Source organism: Lonchura striata, chromosome 14 (genome assembly GCF_050655825.1).
Source record: "Lonchura striata isolate lonStrDom1 chromosome 14, ASM5065582v1, whole genome shotgun sequence".
In the NCBI taxonomy this organism is placed as follows: Eukaryota; Metazoa; Chordata; class Aves; order Passeriformes; family Estrildidae; genus Lonchura; species Lonchura striata.
In genome coordinates, this window is record NC_140716.1 from 4,445,376 (window position 1) to 4,462,730 (window position 17,355).

The following is a 17,355-nucleotide window of genomic DNA, read 5'->3' on the forward strand; positions in this document are numbered from 1 at the left end:
GCTCGTGGGGCTGATGTGTCACCTCTCTGCTGTCTGTACCCAGGCCGGCTGCTGGACATCCTCCACACCAAGGGCCAGAGGGGCTATGTGGTGTTCTTAGAGAGCCTGGAGTTTTACTACCCTGAACTCTACAAACTGGTGACAGGGAAAGAGCCTACACGGAGATTTTCCACTATTGTGGGTGAGTAGAATCAATCACAAAAAAGCCTGTTGAAGTAAGGGCTCTCTGGAAGACTGGCTTGGTTTTTTTCAGGCAAAAAATGGAAATAAAAGCCAATCTTGATGTAGAATGCTTTTCAGTCCCCTTCAAAGCAAAATGTGTTAGGTAATGTATAAAGCAAAAGGACATCCCAGCTGTCTGAATGAACCTGAAGAGCTTTAAATGGAATGATAGGCATTACCAGAATTCTCAAGAGAAGCTGTATTGGAACGGTGGACTGAATTGCACTGACAACTTACACATGTGCAACACATTTGAAGCATTCAGATTAATTGTACTTGCACAGATTCATTGTACAAAGGTTGTGCTATTTCCACAGGCTCAGCTGAATCAAGACAAATGTAAAGACTTCATCTTCTACCCAGACAAGCTGTATATGTGTATATTGTGATTCTGATACCAGTGTGCTGGGTAATATTTGTACTGTTCCTACTTAGATATACAGATGTGTGTGAATTTGCATAAATTCTGTACCTCTGTACATATTCTGGGCCATTTGTTTCTTATTTAGTTCTGCTGATCCTACATATTACCTTATTAATAAACTAATGTAAATAAGGTACTTTACCAGACATTGATAAGCTGTTCAAACATTTTCAGTGGAGGAGGGACACGAAGGTCTTACCCATTTCCTAATGAATGAGATCATCAAGCTCCAGCAGCAGGTGAAAACAAAAGATGTGCAGCGCTGTGAGCTCCTGGCCAAGTCCCGCCAGCTGGAGGATGAGAGAAAGCAACTAAAGCTGAACAAGATCGAGCTGCTGACCTTCCAGGAGAGATACAACAAGATGAAGGAGGAGAGGAATAACTACAATGATGAGCTGGTCAAGGTGAAAGATGAGAACTACAATCTGGCCATGAGATATGCCCAGCTGAGTGACGAGAAGAGCATGGCTGTGATAAGGAGCCGTGACCTGCAGTTGGAGGTGAGATAAATGCTCTGGGCAGCAATGGAGGGTGCCAGTGGCATCTGGGAAAATGAGATCTCCTCTGACAACAGAATGATGTGGAGCTCTCATTTGCTTTGCTTATCCAGATTATTGAAGGCATCACTGTACAGAAATGCCAACTGCAGTGAGCTGTATTAATGGCAGATAATTAATTAACAGAATAGAATGCAGATACAAATAAAATGTAAAACAACTGCTTGCTAAAAACTTAATTTTAGCTTTTTTAGGTTCAGTAATATCTTGGTACAGTTATCCAGCAGCACTACACCTCCTGGGGATTTATTCAGAAAGATATCCTGAATTTTCTGCTTTTCCTGATCCATATAGTCCATGTGCAAAAAACACAGTGTGTGGTCAGCCTCTGTTCATTCTGTTTCATATCTCTTTGTTTATTGGAGGATTGAGAAGTGCCACTTTTTTTAGTCCAGGTATTCTAAAATTCCACAACCAGCCCATATGAGTTGTAACTGGCAAGTAGCAGGTTTGTAATTGAGACTTCACCAGTTAAGTTGAGGACATTCAGCACCCAATTATCAACCACTCATTAGCATTCACAGCTTAGGCTATTTTCCCCTGGATGTTTTCCACCTGGAAGTGAAAGATTTTTCAGAGCATTAAGTGTCAGAGTTAGGGAGGATCCCTTTCCTCTCCTCTTTCTCCTTTTCTCTGCTCCCTCTAGATTGACCAGCTGAAACATCGCTTGAACAAGGTGGAAGAGGAGTGCAAACTGGAGAGGAACCAGTCTTTAAAGCTGAAAAATGATATTGAAAACCGACCCAAAAAGGAACAGGTTCTGGAGCTGGAGCGGGAAAATGAGATGATGAAGACTAAAATCCAGGAGTTACAGTCCATCATTCAGGTATAAAAGCAGATTTCTGCCTTTAAATCCAAACTCACACATACTCTGGTTGCAGTGCAGGAGGTGTTGGCTGAAACCTCTGCTGCAAAGCTGCAACCAGCAGAAGTGCAAAGTTTGGACAGACAGAAGGCTGCTTGTACAGCTCCCAGCTGCCTGGAGTGCTTCCTGTACAGACACATGCATGAGGAGGAGTTCTACAAAAATAGTCCTCTAAAAAAATCAAGTGTACATGAGAAATTGGCTCTTCCAAGAGTGCAGTGTTTAATTGCTGAACATTGTACCAGCCTGTCATTACAAATCTGTGTTAAACAGCCAGCACAGAACTTTTTGACAGTGATTCTGTGTACCCTGTGTTAGGCTGTTGTCATAGCTTTGCCAAAAGGTTTTAATGAAGCAGAGGGTGATAAAGGTTCCTGTACTTGAGTGGTCACTAAGCAGCAGGGTGTCCTGCAGATCCCTGCTCTAACCTGCACGGGGAGCTTCACCAACCTGTGTTTGGGCAGGTGGGGAAACAGTTGATGTGCAGCACATTTAGGACTCCTCTGTGAACAACGTGGCCAAATATAGGGATATATGTGATAAGCATTTAGCACTTTGTTAGAAAAGGCTTCTGGCATTTTAAAATTACACTTAAAAATTATCAGTTGAAGGCTTTTCAGAAATGGCTGTAGCCTCTAGCAGTGCCTAACGATTCTTAGTTCTAACACAAATCCAATTCACATGTTAGAAAAAAGTGTAGAATAGAAGATTCTGGGAGTTCTGGTCCATGTAGGTGTCTTCTATTAATTGAAATAGTCTTACAGCACTTAAAGAAACAGAGAAATAGCTAAAAATAGGATTTAAATTCTCCTAAGTAAAAGTATAAATAAACTCAAATCAGTTTGGCTTAGAAATGCTTAGGTATGCTTAGAAATACTGAGTAACCTAAATGTCCCTGAAATCTCCAACTCAGTCTAGACATTTCAAAAACAAATAGGCATATTCCTTGCTAGCAACTTATGCTTTTTTCATCTTCCATTTATGGTTAATTTTGGATGGCAATTATTCGTTGGAACCTGCTTTGGTAATCTTGTTCATTTTAATTCTACAAGAAATTATATTCCTGGATGGTGTAGAAAATGAAGCAGTGGTACAAGGTACTCCAGGCATGTTTAATATTCTCTGAGCGCAGCTCTGCAAAGCCTGTGCATGCCTTAAAAATTCTCCTGAATATTTTCTTAGGCCCTGCTCTTTGGAAAATGGTGATTTTTGTGCTCAGTGAGAGCTGATTAATAGAAAAGAGTTTTGAATTCAGGGCTTGGAGTGAAGAATTGTCATTGCATCCAAACTGGATCAAATTATAGCCAGTACAATAGACCAGTAAAAGAGTTCCTTCATCAGACTATTCTGACAGCAAGACAGATTTTATTCATCTTTTCTGACACTGCTTTAAAATATGAACAGATGTCCATCTCTTCTCCTGCTTTCCCATTGCAATACCTTGTTCATTTGCTATTCCTCTTGCTTGTTACTGTCTCTGATACTTCTCTCCCTGCAAAACTATTTTCTGTTTCCCTGGCCTGGCTCTAAAAAAATGTCTTTCCTCAGGCTGACAAGAGGGGTTTGCCAGATTCAGACAAAGCCATTTTGGATATTCTGGAACACGACCGTAAGGAGGCACTGGAGGATCGCCATGAGCTGGTCAACAAGATCTTCAATCTCCAAGAGGAGATTCGTCATGTGGAGGACTTGAGAGACAAGGTGAGGAATGGAAGGGTAGAGAGATGGGATATCAGGCTGGTGCCCAAAATGCCTCTGAGAGCAGTGGTGGCTAACAGTGTGTCATTTCCAGTATCTTGAGGAGAAAGAAGATTTGGAGTTAAAGTGCTCAACACTAGGAAAAGACTGTGAGATGTACAAGCACCGCATGAACACTGTGATGATACAGCTGGAAGAGGTAGAAAAGGAGCGAGACCAGGTATCTCACAGTTAAAGCAGGGGAAAATCAATAGCAAAAGCCTCTATCTGCTCTGTGTCGCTCTGGGGAATTGTAGGTAATTGGGCCCAAAATACCATTATAAAATAAGCAGTTCAAAGAATTACTTGTTGGGATTTGCATTATGGTAATTAAACACAGGGTAATATTGGGTTGTTTCCACAGTGTAGCATCTGGCAGGCAGGACTGGGATCTTAACAGCAGCTCCTGCAAGGCTGTACATCAGTGTCAAGTCACCCCATTTGCACTCTGGGACGTTTTCCCACCAATGCAGAGGGAGCCGTAAATGAACCACCCTCATCATCATCATTTCTAATGGTGCTACTGTGGCACATCCTGGTCCTGACTGCTGTGTTAACGGGTGGCTGGGCACCACTGCTGAAGTGCCCCTTGCCAACACCTCACAAACAAAAGCAGCAGGAGGAGGCTCTGGTGCCCAGGTGCCAAGGAGGTTTCCTGCCCCGCTGCAGGCGTTCCGCTCGCGCGACGAGGCTCAGACGCAGTACTCACACTGTCTGATCGAGAAGGACAAGTACAGGAAGCAGATCCGGGAGCTGGAGGAGAGGAACGATGAGCTCCGCATCGAGGTGGTGCGCAAGGAAGCGTGCATCGTCAACCTGGAGTGCAAACTGCGGCGCCTCTCCAAGGACAGCAACTTCCTCGACCAGGTACGGCTGAGCAAGGCAGACATCATCCCTTTTGTTCACAGAATTCACAGAATCACCAGCTTGGAAGAGACCTTAAAGATCATCGAGTCCAACCCAGCCCCAACACCTCAACTAAACCTGGCACCCAGTGCCACATCCAGGCTTTGTTTAACACATCCAGGGACGGTGACTCCACCACCTCCCTGGGCACCCATTCCAGAACTTTATCACCCTTTCTGTAAAGAAAGTTTTCCTAATGTCCAACCTATATTTCCCTTGACGCAGCTTGAGACTGTGACCTCTGGTTCTGTCAGTGCTGCCTGGTGAAAGAGACCAAGCCCACCTGACTACAGCCACCTTTCAGAGTGTTGTAGAGAGTGATAAGGAAGAGACTTGTTAAGACTTGTTTTCACAAACATTTTGGTCTGAAAAGCAGAGGGGACTTTTCAAATTCTTTCCATTAATTACCTGAAAAAAATAATCTCCTACTAAATGTCAATGTTGTGAATTCTTTGGTATAGTGTTTTTCAAGTTGTCTGTTTTGCACGTGGTTTCCCAAAAGCTGCCATCCCACAGCTTGACTTTAAATGGAAGGGGAAAAATGCAGAAAATCAAATGTTTTCTACACTGGGGTAGAAACTACAAATATTTTTTAGGAACGTGAGTGAAAAAGAATTCAGTCTGTGAACAGAAATCCCCACAAATCTCAGCCCAAATTACTGACTGGGTCTGAAGCCACATTCTGTGTGAGCTTCTGAAGCACTGGAGTTGCAATAAGTTCAATCAGATTACTCTAAAGGAAGGTCATGAGTTTGTTGTACCAAACTGGTCTCAGAAATAAAGTGTTCCCTTGTGATTTTTAGAGTTTGCCACGGAATCTTCCCATTACCGTTATCTCCCAGGCCTTTGGGACTTCTGGCCCAAAAGCCAATGGTCAGGAAGCCGATGACTCCTCCACTTCTGAGGACTCTCCTGAAGACAGCAAATTCTTCTTGCCTGATCAAGTTCGTCTCAAGAGAAGAGTGAACCTAAAGGGGATCCAGGTGTGTCTGAATCTGAGGCTGGAATAACACAGAGCAGGGACTTTTACAATTATCAGACATAACACATGTGTGGCTGTGCCTCTGAAACTGCTGTAAAGATAAGAACAGATCTGTGTATGATAGTGAGCTGTGCGTGATAGTTTTTGCCCTGTGGTGATTTGCATCTTGAGGAGCAGATCTAATCAGGCTTCATAGACTGTTTTCTGTCCCTTCTCTCCATTTTCTGTTTTCTTCTCGCTTCTGCTGTTCATTCACATTCTCAGAGAGTTGTCAATAAATTGATTCTTTGCCTTCTTAACATTAGTGGAAAAAAAAAAATGACATAATGCCTGAGGTCCAATGCACGCTGAAGGTGAAAAACGAAGCATTGGTGAAAAGCTCTCAGCAGCTGGAAGGAAAAATAGAAAGAAATGGACACAATCTGGAGCAAAATTAACTATCTAATTTAGAATTAAATTATGGCAATTTCCTCACCCCTAATAGGAAGGGGGTAGCATGAGTTAGGTTCATGCTTTCCCTGACTAGCTGCATTCACATGGCTATTATCTGATGCTGAATTCACGATCAGTAAAAAAAACCCACAAAAATCTAACATTAGGGCTTTTGAGGTTCTCTTTCCTTTCATCTGCACTTGAATTCTCCCTGCCCTTCATAACCTTCCTGAGCTCTGACTGTCATTATTACTTATGGCAATAGAGCAGCACTTTTCACATTGTACACTCCAAAAGGATGCCTGTTGTATTAACAGCTGCCTGAAACCAGTCCCAAGGCACCCACTTCACCTTTTGTCTCCTTTTTTCTTCATCAGAATCTGGAAATTGCAATGCATTTGGGCCAGGCATTCAAAAGTAGCCAGGTGGCTCACCCTCCATCACTGCTGTTGTATTTAGATACCTAAATATCTTCTAAATTTTGGGTCCTGTTGTTTAAAGGAGGGGAAGTATATTACAACATAGCAGTGGAAAAAGATGATGAAAATATCTGGTTTACAGTGTGTGGTAAATATTCTGCATTTGTGCTGATTTTTGTCCTCTTTCTTTTAGATAAGTCCAAGAGCTAAATCTCCTGTCAGCATGAACAAAACATCAGAGTTTCAAGGTCAGAAAGAGCACCCATGTCCTTATTCCTTTTCCGTTGCTTTGTCTCTTTCACTTAATCTCTTTAAGTTGTTTTAACAAACATGCCAACCAGGGAAATTCTTAACTAAGTCCAAGTCAGAAAAAAAAAAAAAAAAAAAAAAAACACAACCCAAACTAACAAACAAAAAAACCAAAAAAAAACAGTTTCTCTCACAATTACAAATGTAATGATTAAAAGTGGTCAAGACTTCTACTTCATTGTCCTCTCCATCCAAAGGTACCTCCCCAGGAACACAATATGCATCCCATAGCTTACCTAAATATTCTGTTTCCTCCGTTTTCCATTTAGTTTACAAAAGTTGTAATGTCATTTCTGTAACATCTGTACTAAAATCATTACACCATTCTCTTTTTGCTGTTGGAAAAATCATTCAAGCTGAAAAGGCCCTAATCTAGTGATTGTCTAATGAGTTCCTTTGTCCTTCGGCAAAAGGGAATTAATTTTAAATCTAAAGCATTGCAAAGGGTGGGAGAAGGGGATTGACCCATGCCCCAGCCAGCTGCCAAGTTACCAAATTTGTTGCTGTACACTCATGTTTGAGCTGCTCCTGATTCCTCCTGTTTGTGTAACACTACCCCTGAAACACCAAACACCATCAGGGGCAGAACTTCCTTCAGTAGCTGCGTGTGGCCCTGTTGGATAAAATACCCTGGGAATCACAGCTCCTGCTCCAAGGAATTCCATGTTAAACAGCAGCTTTGCTGCCAGGCAGTGTGCAACATTAGTACCAGTCAGAGGTGCTGAGGAAGGGAAGGAGTCCACAGTCACTGTGTCACCTGGCACTGCTGAGGGATCTCGGGCTTCTTGATCCCTGCTGTAAATTCTTTGTTGTAACAAAGTGTAATTCAACGAGCCAGCCTTGCAAATTGCCAGATTCAGGTGGTGTAATTAAAACATAAATTCATGAAACAATCCTTTAATTTGTCAAATAGCATTCACTGATCTACTAAAAACACCCAGGACAGAGCTGAGAGACAAAGTGAGCAGGAGTCTGTGCAGAGGGTGGGAATTTGCAGGGAACTCCTGGGGAGCAGGAGCTGGATCTGCAGGGCAGGAGCGTGTCCAGGGTCCCTGTTCAGTACAAGAGCAGCTGCAATGGAGAGGGAACACGAGTGCAGTGGCACATCTGAGAAAGGCTCTGCACTGGAAGTGCTCTGACCTGCTTGTCTCTGGTGTGTTTTCTCTGTGTGCTTCCCTGGTCCCCGCGAGTGCAGCAGTCAGAGCCCAGGACGAAGACGGGGCCGAGGGCAGCGCCGGCCGCACGGACACCAGCTCCTCTGTGTCCATCAGTAACTCCATCAGCAGCTGTGAAGTCACCAAGATTGTAAGGATGCCCCTTGCCTGTCTACAGCCATCTCTCCTAATGTGGTTCAGAGCTTGCACAGCTCAGTATTAGCACTGCCCCAGCATCCCAGCTGTGATCCTATTCAAGGCCCTTGTCAGAAGCTCCCTTAATCCTTTAACCAGCATTTTGTTAGAACTATCTTATTAGCCTTTCCCAAAATCACAGAATTGGTTTATGTTTATTTAAAGATATTTCAGAGGTATTTATGACCTCTTGCTGTCTCCTTATGCCATTTAACATTTACTGTTAGAAGAAAAGGATTTGCTTTAAAAGCTGCTTTGTAACTTATCTGAGAAAATTTTAAGGGTTTTTTGAGTTCTATAATGCTTTTCCTGTCTATAAGTAACAGTGAGTGAGGAAAGGGGTGCAGATCACAGTTGGAAATTTCTGCATACCGTAGTCAAACCATTTCTTCCCTGCTTGCTGTATCCCCATAATCTTCCAAGGTAGATATTCCATTATACATATGTGAGCACTGACACAGCAGGACAGGCAGATAGAGAGAGTGCTCTTGCAGAGTGTTAATAACAAAGAACAAAACATCTTTCTAGAACACCGTGAAAAATGCTGCCCCCAGGAAATTAAAATTATACTCAAGAATAGCCAGGAAAGAACTTGCTGCCACTCGTAATAAGCTTAGCTGGGTTAGGAATAATTTTTTGGAGTATCTGTTGGATGTTTAGATGACTTATACTGTTTTCCCTCTAGTGCAATTCAGGGTTTAGTTTCCAGTGCACTGGAAGATTAATTATTTAATATATAGAGGTCTGTATTTTTCTTTTTCATTCCAACTATATATATATTTATATAAGTACACATACTGCTTTTCATCCCCCTCCTCCTATGTCAGCTGTGCCACACACAGAAGTAAAGTTACAATGGCTCAGTAAATCAGGCAGTTGTGTGGTCACAGGAGAAGGTGCAGTGCCAGCACACAAGCTGTGCATTGTGCTAAAAACTGGGATATATGAGTGCTCTTGGATTCTGCAGAGCTAGAACCAACTTCTCTTCCTGTGTGTGCTTCCCAGTGCAGAGTACAGCCAGTGCAGAGCACCCTTGCTAACGCTGCTGTGAGTGAGAAGTGAGAGCACATTTATTTCAGCCGGGTAACCTTTCTGACACCTTTTGGTTTCTCATTCAAAGCAAACCCTGCGAAATCGCAACGACAGCATCATGTCAACCACCCCCGAGCCCCCCGGGAACGACTCCATCGTGCGGCGCTGCAAAGAGGACACCCCTCACTGCAGGTGGGTCACAGGGCAGCCTGCCCCGAGCCTGCTGCCACAGGGACAAGGGACAGGGGCTGCAGAGGTCCTCGTGTCTGCCTCTGGTTGCAGAGCCGCTGTAGAATTCACAGAATCACGGAATGCCCAGGTTGGAAGAGACCTTAAAGATCATTGAGTCCAACCCATGCCCCAACACCTCACTGAGTGCCACATTCAGTCTTTTTTTGTGATGACTCCACCACCTCCCTGGGCAGACCATTCCAGAACTTTATCACCCTTTCTGTAAAGAACATTTTCCTAATATCCAACCTATATTTCCCATGACACAGCTTGAGACTGTGTCCTCTGTTTCTGTCAGTAAAGCATAGGATTAACCTAAACTTCTCAAGGCTCAGCCCTGCATCCCATATTTTGTCCAAAGCACTCAGGAATGCCTGAAGTTCAGCTGGCATCAATGACAGTGACAACACTGCAGCCCTGAGTGTAATGGACAGAAACACAAACAGGACTGGAACACCTCCGCACTGATGCTACAGTTGAGAGTGTTCTCTCTGCCTTTGCACACTGATCCAGCTTCGGTTTTTGCCCCTCAGCTCCCTGCTGCCCACATGTCCCCGTGGTTCTTTCCCCTTCTCTCAAAGCCCCCCCTTCTCTCTAGAAGCTGCAGAAGTAGAGCAGAGCTGCTTGCAGTCTGTGAGGAGTGAGGGGAGGAGCAGAGGAGGGAGCTGGTTTTTGTGAGTCTCAGGATCTGTTTCTCAGCAGAGAAGCTTTGCCCTTGGCTTCACCTTCTGCTGCAGCTTCCACTTCTGCCAGGTCAGGGCCCCTGGAGTTCCCCTGGCAGTGAAATCACATCAGCTGGTGAGTGGGAAGTTGGTGGCAGGAAGGAAAGAGACCTCCCCAGCCTCACAGTTCCCTAAAGGGCACCGACCCCTTTTCTAGAAGGTTTTTTGCAGTGTGATACTCAGACATGCTGTGTTGGTGTGGTGTCAATAGCATCAGTGTCTGCATCACAAATACCAGGAGACACAAATACATTCCCTAAAGGAGAAAAGAACAGAGCAGACCAATTTAGAAGAAAGCAATATACGTGGCGGGTTTAGATCTTTATTAGATCTGTTTTTAATATCTAATTTTTATTAGAACTTTATTCAGGTTTTTATGTTTTTCAGAACAATCTGATCTTGGGCAGACTGCCATTTCTGCCTCTCTCTTTGGACAGCTTTGCAAGACAGCTTTCCACTGAGGGCATCCTCAGCTGGTTCTCCCACATAATTTTCTAGGCTGCTGAGGATTTAAGCAGTGTTTATTTTAATCTCCCTTAGCTTCTCCTTCATTGTCCTCCAAGTCCCTTTTTAAAGTGTGTTGTATCAATTCAAGATAGAGAAAAGGGGGGTTTTATTAATGATTTGAATGTTTTGTGCTTCAGGTGCTTGAGAAGCCTTTGGCATGCCTGAACTTTTCAATATTTGCAGTATATTACAGAACACAGTAGAGATTACATGGAGATTATTCATCTTGTGGACTTACTTCACTGTAATTCTGACTGTATTCTGTTCTGTGTGTTAAGGCATTGGAAGACTGAGTTGTACTGAAATCTGAATTTTTCCCTCATATTAGATATTCTTCATGTGGAAAAAACAGGTACCCTGGAACAAGGTCTGAATGGGAACTTACTTTGTTGGGCTGATAATCACTGAAGTCAAGTATCTCAAGAGCCTGCCCAAAAGTTCAGTGTAGTTTATAACTTTATAATTAGAATGATAAATTTTTGGAACTTATTTGTGAATATAATCCAGAATAATTACTGTTTGCAAGCCAAGTTGCAGGTTTCACAGTTCATCTCTTCTTAATTTGTCTGGAAAAAAAGGTGAGATCATCATTTAATGTAGGAAAAGGTACATTATTTCCCTGCTTATGCATGGTGTAAAAATAGCTGATTCTCTTCAGGCTGGCTGCAAAAATTCACCCTTCAGCTGAAGCCAAATATGAGGAATATCAGCTCCACAGGAGACCTACAAATCATTTTGAATGGGAAAAACAACAAGCTGTTATTTAAACAGCTTTGCAACCAAAGGACATGTTTTAATGAAGTCCTTCTAGTAAAGCTGACAGATCACTCACTTGGCTTGACAGCCCCAATACCCCTGTAAGAGCAAAATTTTAGTGAATTTAGAGTGGCTTTAAGGCCAGCCAAGCTGGTGACCTTTGCAGGAAAGGCTGTGTCACTGGGAGCTGGGCTGGGAGCAGAGCTGTGGCAGTTCCTGTGCAGAAGCCTCGAGCACTTTGCCATTCTGTACTGCAGGTACCTGAGTAGCCATGAGAGCTACCCTGAAACTGCTATAAAATGCCTCAAGTACTTTAAATCAAGCAGATAAATTACTCCTCTTCTGCTGCACCTCAGTAACTTCCCTTGCATTCACTCTGTCCATCAGTGAACTTCTGGCTTTTTGCTCTATTGTGGAAAACCCCACGGTGCAGTGCCTGCACAGCAGGCATGGTGCAGCCCTTCACCTCTGTGCTGAGCCAAGCGTGGCGTGAGTCACACACCAGACCATCAGTCAGCAGCTTCCTGTCATCCTCAGCAAAATCTTCATCCCCTCACTGCTGTTGGCAGTTCTTCCTTCTGAACCTTCTTGCAGTTTCACATGCTTCCCATGCTGGCTGACACGTTATCTCCTTTTTCTTTATCTTCCCTGGACCCTCAAGGATGTCACTTGCTTTTTTTTTTGCAGCTGCACCATTGGCTGATGCAGCACCTCCTACATCTTCCTTTTTCACAGAAGAAGTTCCTCCTTCAGAACTTAATGAAATCTACTGAAGCTGGAAATCTGAAAGCTTGAAAGTGTTCAGCTTTCTCTCTCTTCCATTATCTCATGCTTTGTTTTTAATTCCAGCCTGGCTGAAGAGGACAATGACAGCTTTGGATGTGATGCTTTGGAGATGGATGGTAAGCAAGAGGATATCGTGTAAAATTGAAATATGAGCTAATATGTGATCAGCTCCCCAGCTACAGAGACTGTCAGATAACCAGCCCTGCTCTAAGTAAATGGGACACACAGCCTGTGAATAAATCAAGGAAACAAAGGGTCTGCCAGTGGTGAGAAGGGGAAAGCAGTCATTCCTGAAGAGCTAAGAGGGAAAATGGTTAGTTTTATTACCCTGAGGGTGGTCAAACACTGGAACAGGGTTGTCCAAAGAGTTTTAGCCATACTCTTCATCCTTGGAGATATCAAAACCCAGCTGGACAAAGACCTGAGCAATCTCCTTGAGCTGACCCTACAGTGACCTTTGACTAGACAGTCTCCAGAGGTCCCTCCCCACTTTCTCTTCTATGAGATTGGCATTCCTTGTGCCATGTCCTGTGGTTATGAATCATACTTCTGCATGAAGAATTTCCTACTTCAGCTTGGGCTGGGATCAATTAAAATTCATCTTCCCCTTTTCTATTGTTGTCACTTTATCTAGGACTCATCATTCTTGTTACTCTTTCCAGACGACAGTCACGACAGGCATTCACATGGAGCTCCTTCAGTGCACTCTTCCTCTTCTTCTCATCAGTCAGAAGGCCTGGATGCCTATGAGCTTGAGCATGTCAACTCCATATTTAGAAAGTTCTCTCTGGAAAGGTATTTGAGATGCCAATTTATTTACCTTAGAGACTGAGAGGAAAGGGTGCTGTGGTAGAAACTCTATTTATTTACTAGCTGCTGAAGTTATAGCAGCAGGAGTGATTATGGTGGCAGCAGTATAACACTATCTTGGAGCCCTTTCATGTTTTGTAAACCTATGATGGTCAGCCTGAAAATTCAAAAACTTAAAGGCAGAAAAAATGTTCTAAAGGCTTCAATTTCTCCTTGTGATCTTGCTGTCTTGCTGCAAGAGCTTGCTGAGTGGAGAACTATGGTAGTCTGAGAACTTTTATACACTGGGTTTTCAGAGATGCTCTTCTCCAGAACTTGTGCAGTAACGAGGAGGATTTCTTTTAAAGTCCTTAGATCCTAGTGCTTGATAATGCTAGAAGTTTATTTGTGTAGCTCTCATTTCTCATGCACTCATTTAACTCAGAGTGGGATAACAAGTTGTCCCTTCCTCTCCTGGACACAGACCCTTCCGTCCCTCTGTCACGTCTGTGGGCCGCATGCGGAGCTCGTGTCACACGATCCAGCGCGTGACGCTCAACGGGGACAGCCTCACCTCGGAGATCACCCTGCTCGGGGGCAATGACAAAGGCAGCTTCGTCAGCTCTGTCAAGACAGGCTCCCTTGCAGAGAAAGCTGGCCTTCGGGAGGGACACCAGATCCTGCTGGTGAGCATGGCATCGTCACCAAGCAGCCCCGGGGTCTGCCCACCCACCTGTGCTGTCCCTGGCATCCCATGAGCACAAGTTCAACAATGCTTCTGCCAAATTTCTCTTTACTTAGTTTTCCCTCCATTGCCAATGTTCCCAAACCATTTCCCTGTTCAAATGCCTCCAAGGGGGAAAAAAACATCCTCCGTATTTTATATTCCTGCACTTCTTACTCCCAGAGAAGCCTGGGATTGTGCAAGTGCTGCAGCTCTGTTTACTGCTAGTATTCCTAATTTGAGAAAAAAAGAATTATATAATTAGGACATAATCTACATTTTGGTAACAAAGTGTCTGCACTGTTTAATAACAAAAAGATCATGGCACTTAAAAAAAATTACTTAATTGACTCAGAGATTGAACTTGCACTGGAGAGTAATATTTCTTTCATATCTAGTTGGAGGGCTGCATTAAAGGGGAAAATCAAAGTGTTCCTTTGGATACTTGCACAAAGGAAGAAGTTCACTGGACAATTCAGAGGTGCAGTGGTCCAGTAACACTCCAGTATAAATCAAACCATGAAGGTAAGACCAAAAGTATTTCTTATCTCAAGTAGTCTCAAGGCTCTTATAGCAACTTGTCTGGAAGAGAGTGACAGGACCAGCATACCCTTTGTATTGGGATAAATCTGGATCATGCCACTGGTGTTAATTACAGCTCCTCCTGGAACTGCTTCAGCTTTTAGCCTGGTGTCTGAGGAAAAAAAAACAACATGTGCTTGTCAACAGGAGTCTGAAAAATTTACATGGTGGCCAATAGCAGCATGACTCATGAAACATACTCAAGCTTATTTTTATGTACAGTTTTCTGCAATACGATGCGGTGAGCTGAATGATCTTTATCCAGCTGGTTGATTTAGCATTTACCTGATGGTGTTGCCCTGTTTATTACCTTTGTGGCTTTATCTTATCTTTAACAGCTGGAGTTCATGTGTGGCGAATAGAATTTGATTTTAGTGTTCAGGTTCTATAATGATAATTTCAGGTTATGGATCAAAAATTACATTCCAAAATCCATTCTTTACTGGTGTGTATAAATGGGCATTCATGTTTTTATGCTGGTTAGAGAATTTCAGCTGCATAGATCACGCAGGAAATCATGCCTTTGATTTTCTTTGATGTTTTCAATTGTAGGAAAGACTTGCAATTTTTTGAGCATCACTTAACTGCAGATAAAGCATGTTATAGATTCTGGGAGTGCCAATTAGAGCTAATAATAAGGAGAATAGCTTGTCATTAAAATCAGTGGCAGAACTCGTACGGTACTTAGAGGGCAGAGCTATAGCTGTGTCTGTGTCTTTGCTGAGAAGTTCTTTGTTCTACAGGTCATGGGGGGAGTACTGAGAATGGAGTTGCCTAAAAGTAGCATTATAATGAGAATATTCCCACAGCGCTGACAGCAGCAGCATGGGCTGTCCCTGAGCCACTGCCCATCAGTGTCTCTGAGGTGCAGGCCCATGATCTGGCTGGAACTGCTGCAAGCAGCACTCTGGGAGTACAAACCTCTCTCAAAGGAGCCTGAGGAGTTGGTGCTGTGGGAATGCAGCAGCAGCAGAGTGGCAGATCCTGCCTCACCCTCCCCTCCCTGCTGCAGGGTACCGCAAGCTGCTGTCGGAGCTGGAGGAAGGGCTCATCACCTCGGGGGACTCATTTCACATCCGCCTGAACCTGAACATCTCCAGCCAGCTGGACTGCTGCTCCCTGACAGTGAAATGTGATGAGATCGTCCACATTCTTGACACCATGTACCAGGGCAGGTGTGAGTGGCTGTGTGCCAGGGTGGATCCCTTCACTGACAGGGACCTGGAGATGGGGACCATTCCCAGCTACAGCAGGTGAGAGTGATACTGAGTGACCATTACTGAGAGCAGGGATCTAGAAACAGAGAACTTAATTGCTACTGTAAGGAAAGAGGTGTCTATGTCTTAAATGTTGAGGTAAAGTCTGATGTTAAAGTGTAGTAAGAGCTATAAAACAACAACAGAGATTACAGATGTTACTTGAAAAAATGGAGTCCCTCCAAAAGTATCATGCAAGTATTCCATGGATATCTTTTAATCCTTAACTTAACTGCACTGCAGTTCTTCATATTGTTTTGTTCCTGCCTTTACTGCATGGTTCAGTCAGTCCTCACTGCTATTTCTGTTTAATCTTTTCTGTAGGCACAGACCCGTTGCAATCCAGCTTTCTTGTTAATGGTTTCAAAAACATTGTGATCTGTGTGATTTCATCCTTTCTTTCAGAGCCCAGCAACTCCTTTTGGTGAAGCTGCAGCGGTTGATGCACAGAGGAAGCAAAGATGAAACAGAAAACTCCTACAACACCCTTCGGGCCCTGCGGGTAAGTATCTACAAACAAAGTCCTTTTAACACCTCATACTCCCCTGCTACTGGTTTTTCATTTTTCATTTTTCATCATCATTTTACAGAAATTCCTGTTTACGCTCCCCGCAGGTTTTGATTGTGTCAGGCAATGGGCACCTTCTGTTTGCTTTAAATAATATTGTCCCTGGGAATGAACCCAGCTCTGGCTTGCTATTAACCCTTCCAGCTAGGAAGGACTACACTTTAAAAGTTCAAACTCTGTTATGGGTGTTAGTCACCCTTCTCATGCTTCTCTACATGTAAACATTTAATGCATCTTCATGTATACACGAGGAAGAAGCTGTGTCCTTGCAGTTAATAATCAGAATTATTTCTCTCCTGTTGTGGATAAGCCTCTAAACCACAGAGTCTGTTGCCCCACTTTGGAAAAACCTGTCTCTTCCAGCCTGGATGCTATGGGGAGAACTGGGATTATCAGGCCTTTGCACACAACAGCACTTCAAATTTTCCCTTTTCCATCACTAAAAGCATTTTAGACCCCAAAATTCCATTTTTACATAATTAAAACTGCCTTCCTGGTGTGTTAGTTACCGTAAGTTATTTTTAGAGTCTGGGAGACATTTATGCTTCTGAGTTTTACAGAGACAGGTAGACAGTGCTTGTGCTTGATGTTAGTCAAGGTTAAGTGTCACACATTCCTTCTGTGCTCACGGCCCCACTGATCAAAGGGACAGAGATCACTGGCAGAGGTGCTTGTGAAAGCAAAAGCTGTGCATGCTCTTTCTTGGTGCAGAAATTATCTCTTTTTTAGGTCTGTGACCAAAGGAATGTGAAGAGCAGTGAAAGAGCAGTGTTTGTCAGCACAGGCTGTGCTATGCCCACTATTTGTTTAGAACATTGTGTTTGGGATAGGTATCAATCACTTTTTGTTGGAAATAGAAAATATCTGGTTTGGCTTCTTTTGTTTCTGAAATGTTCTGATTAAAAAATGTGAAAAAGAGCAGGGGTGAGAAAGCCTCCTGTGTTATTTTTTACTAGAATACACTGCAGCCAGAGGAGCCTGCCCTGCAGAACGACCCCAAAACCAGCCCTCGCCTATCCAGAGCAAGCTTTCTTTTGGGCCAGATTTTACAGGTAATAAAGTTCAAATCCTCAGTGCAATGTCTGAAATAGTGGATCTGAACAGTAGGTATTCTCAGGCTATCCTAATTCACCCAGAAATCCCAGCTCAGGTCTAGGGGTTGTATTGGAATTTATTCCTATCAAAAAGAGATTTAATGCA

The 17,355-nt window shown here is 43.4% G+C and overlaps 1 protein-coding gene across 5 annotated transcripts in view; it reads left to right on the forward strand.

Annotated features, from left to right (window-relative positions):
- The window catches only part of CARD11 (caspase recruitment domain family member 11), a 106,401-nt gene that overhangs the window by 82,926 nt on the left and 6,120 nt on the right, over window positions 1-17,355 (forward strand). For all 5 annotated transcript variants that reach the window (XM_085592169.1, XM_085592171.1, XM_085592170.1 and 2 more), the window contains 17 exons: window positions 44-181; window positions 821-1,146; window positions 1,850-2,029; window positions 3,617-3,769; window positions 3,861-3,986; window positions 4,475-4,672; window positions 5,515-5,694; window positions 6,738-6,792; window positions 8,049-8,158; window positions 9,323-9,426; window positions 12,300-12,352; window positions 12,899-13,031; window positions 13,510-13,711; window positions 14,148-14,274; window positions 15,344-15,584; window positions 15,993-16,089; window positions 17,112-17,207. In XM_085592169.1, coding sequence (XP_085448295.1) covers window positions 44-181; window positions 821-1,146; window positions 1,850-2,029; window positions 3,617-3,769; window positions 3,861-3,986; window positions 4,475-4,672; window positions 5,515-5,694; window positions 6,738-6,792; window positions 8,049-8,158; window positions 9,323-9,426; window positions 12,300-12,352; window positions 12,899-13,031; window positions 13,510-13,711; window positions 14,148-14,274; window positions 15,344-15,584; window positions 15,993-16,089; window positions 17,112-17,207 — 2,519 coding nt within the window. The remainder of the gene's footprint in view (window positions 1-43; window positions 182-820; window positions 1,147-1,849; window positions 2,030-3,616; window positions 3,770-3,860; window positions 3,987-4,474; window positions 4,673-5,514; window positions 5,695-6,737; window positions 6,793-8,048; window positions 8,159-9,322; window positions 9,427-12,299; window positions 12,353-12,898; window positions 13,032-13,509; window positions 13,712-14,147; window positions 14,275-15,343; window positions 15,585-15,992; window positions 16,090-17,111; window positions 17,208-17,355) is intronic.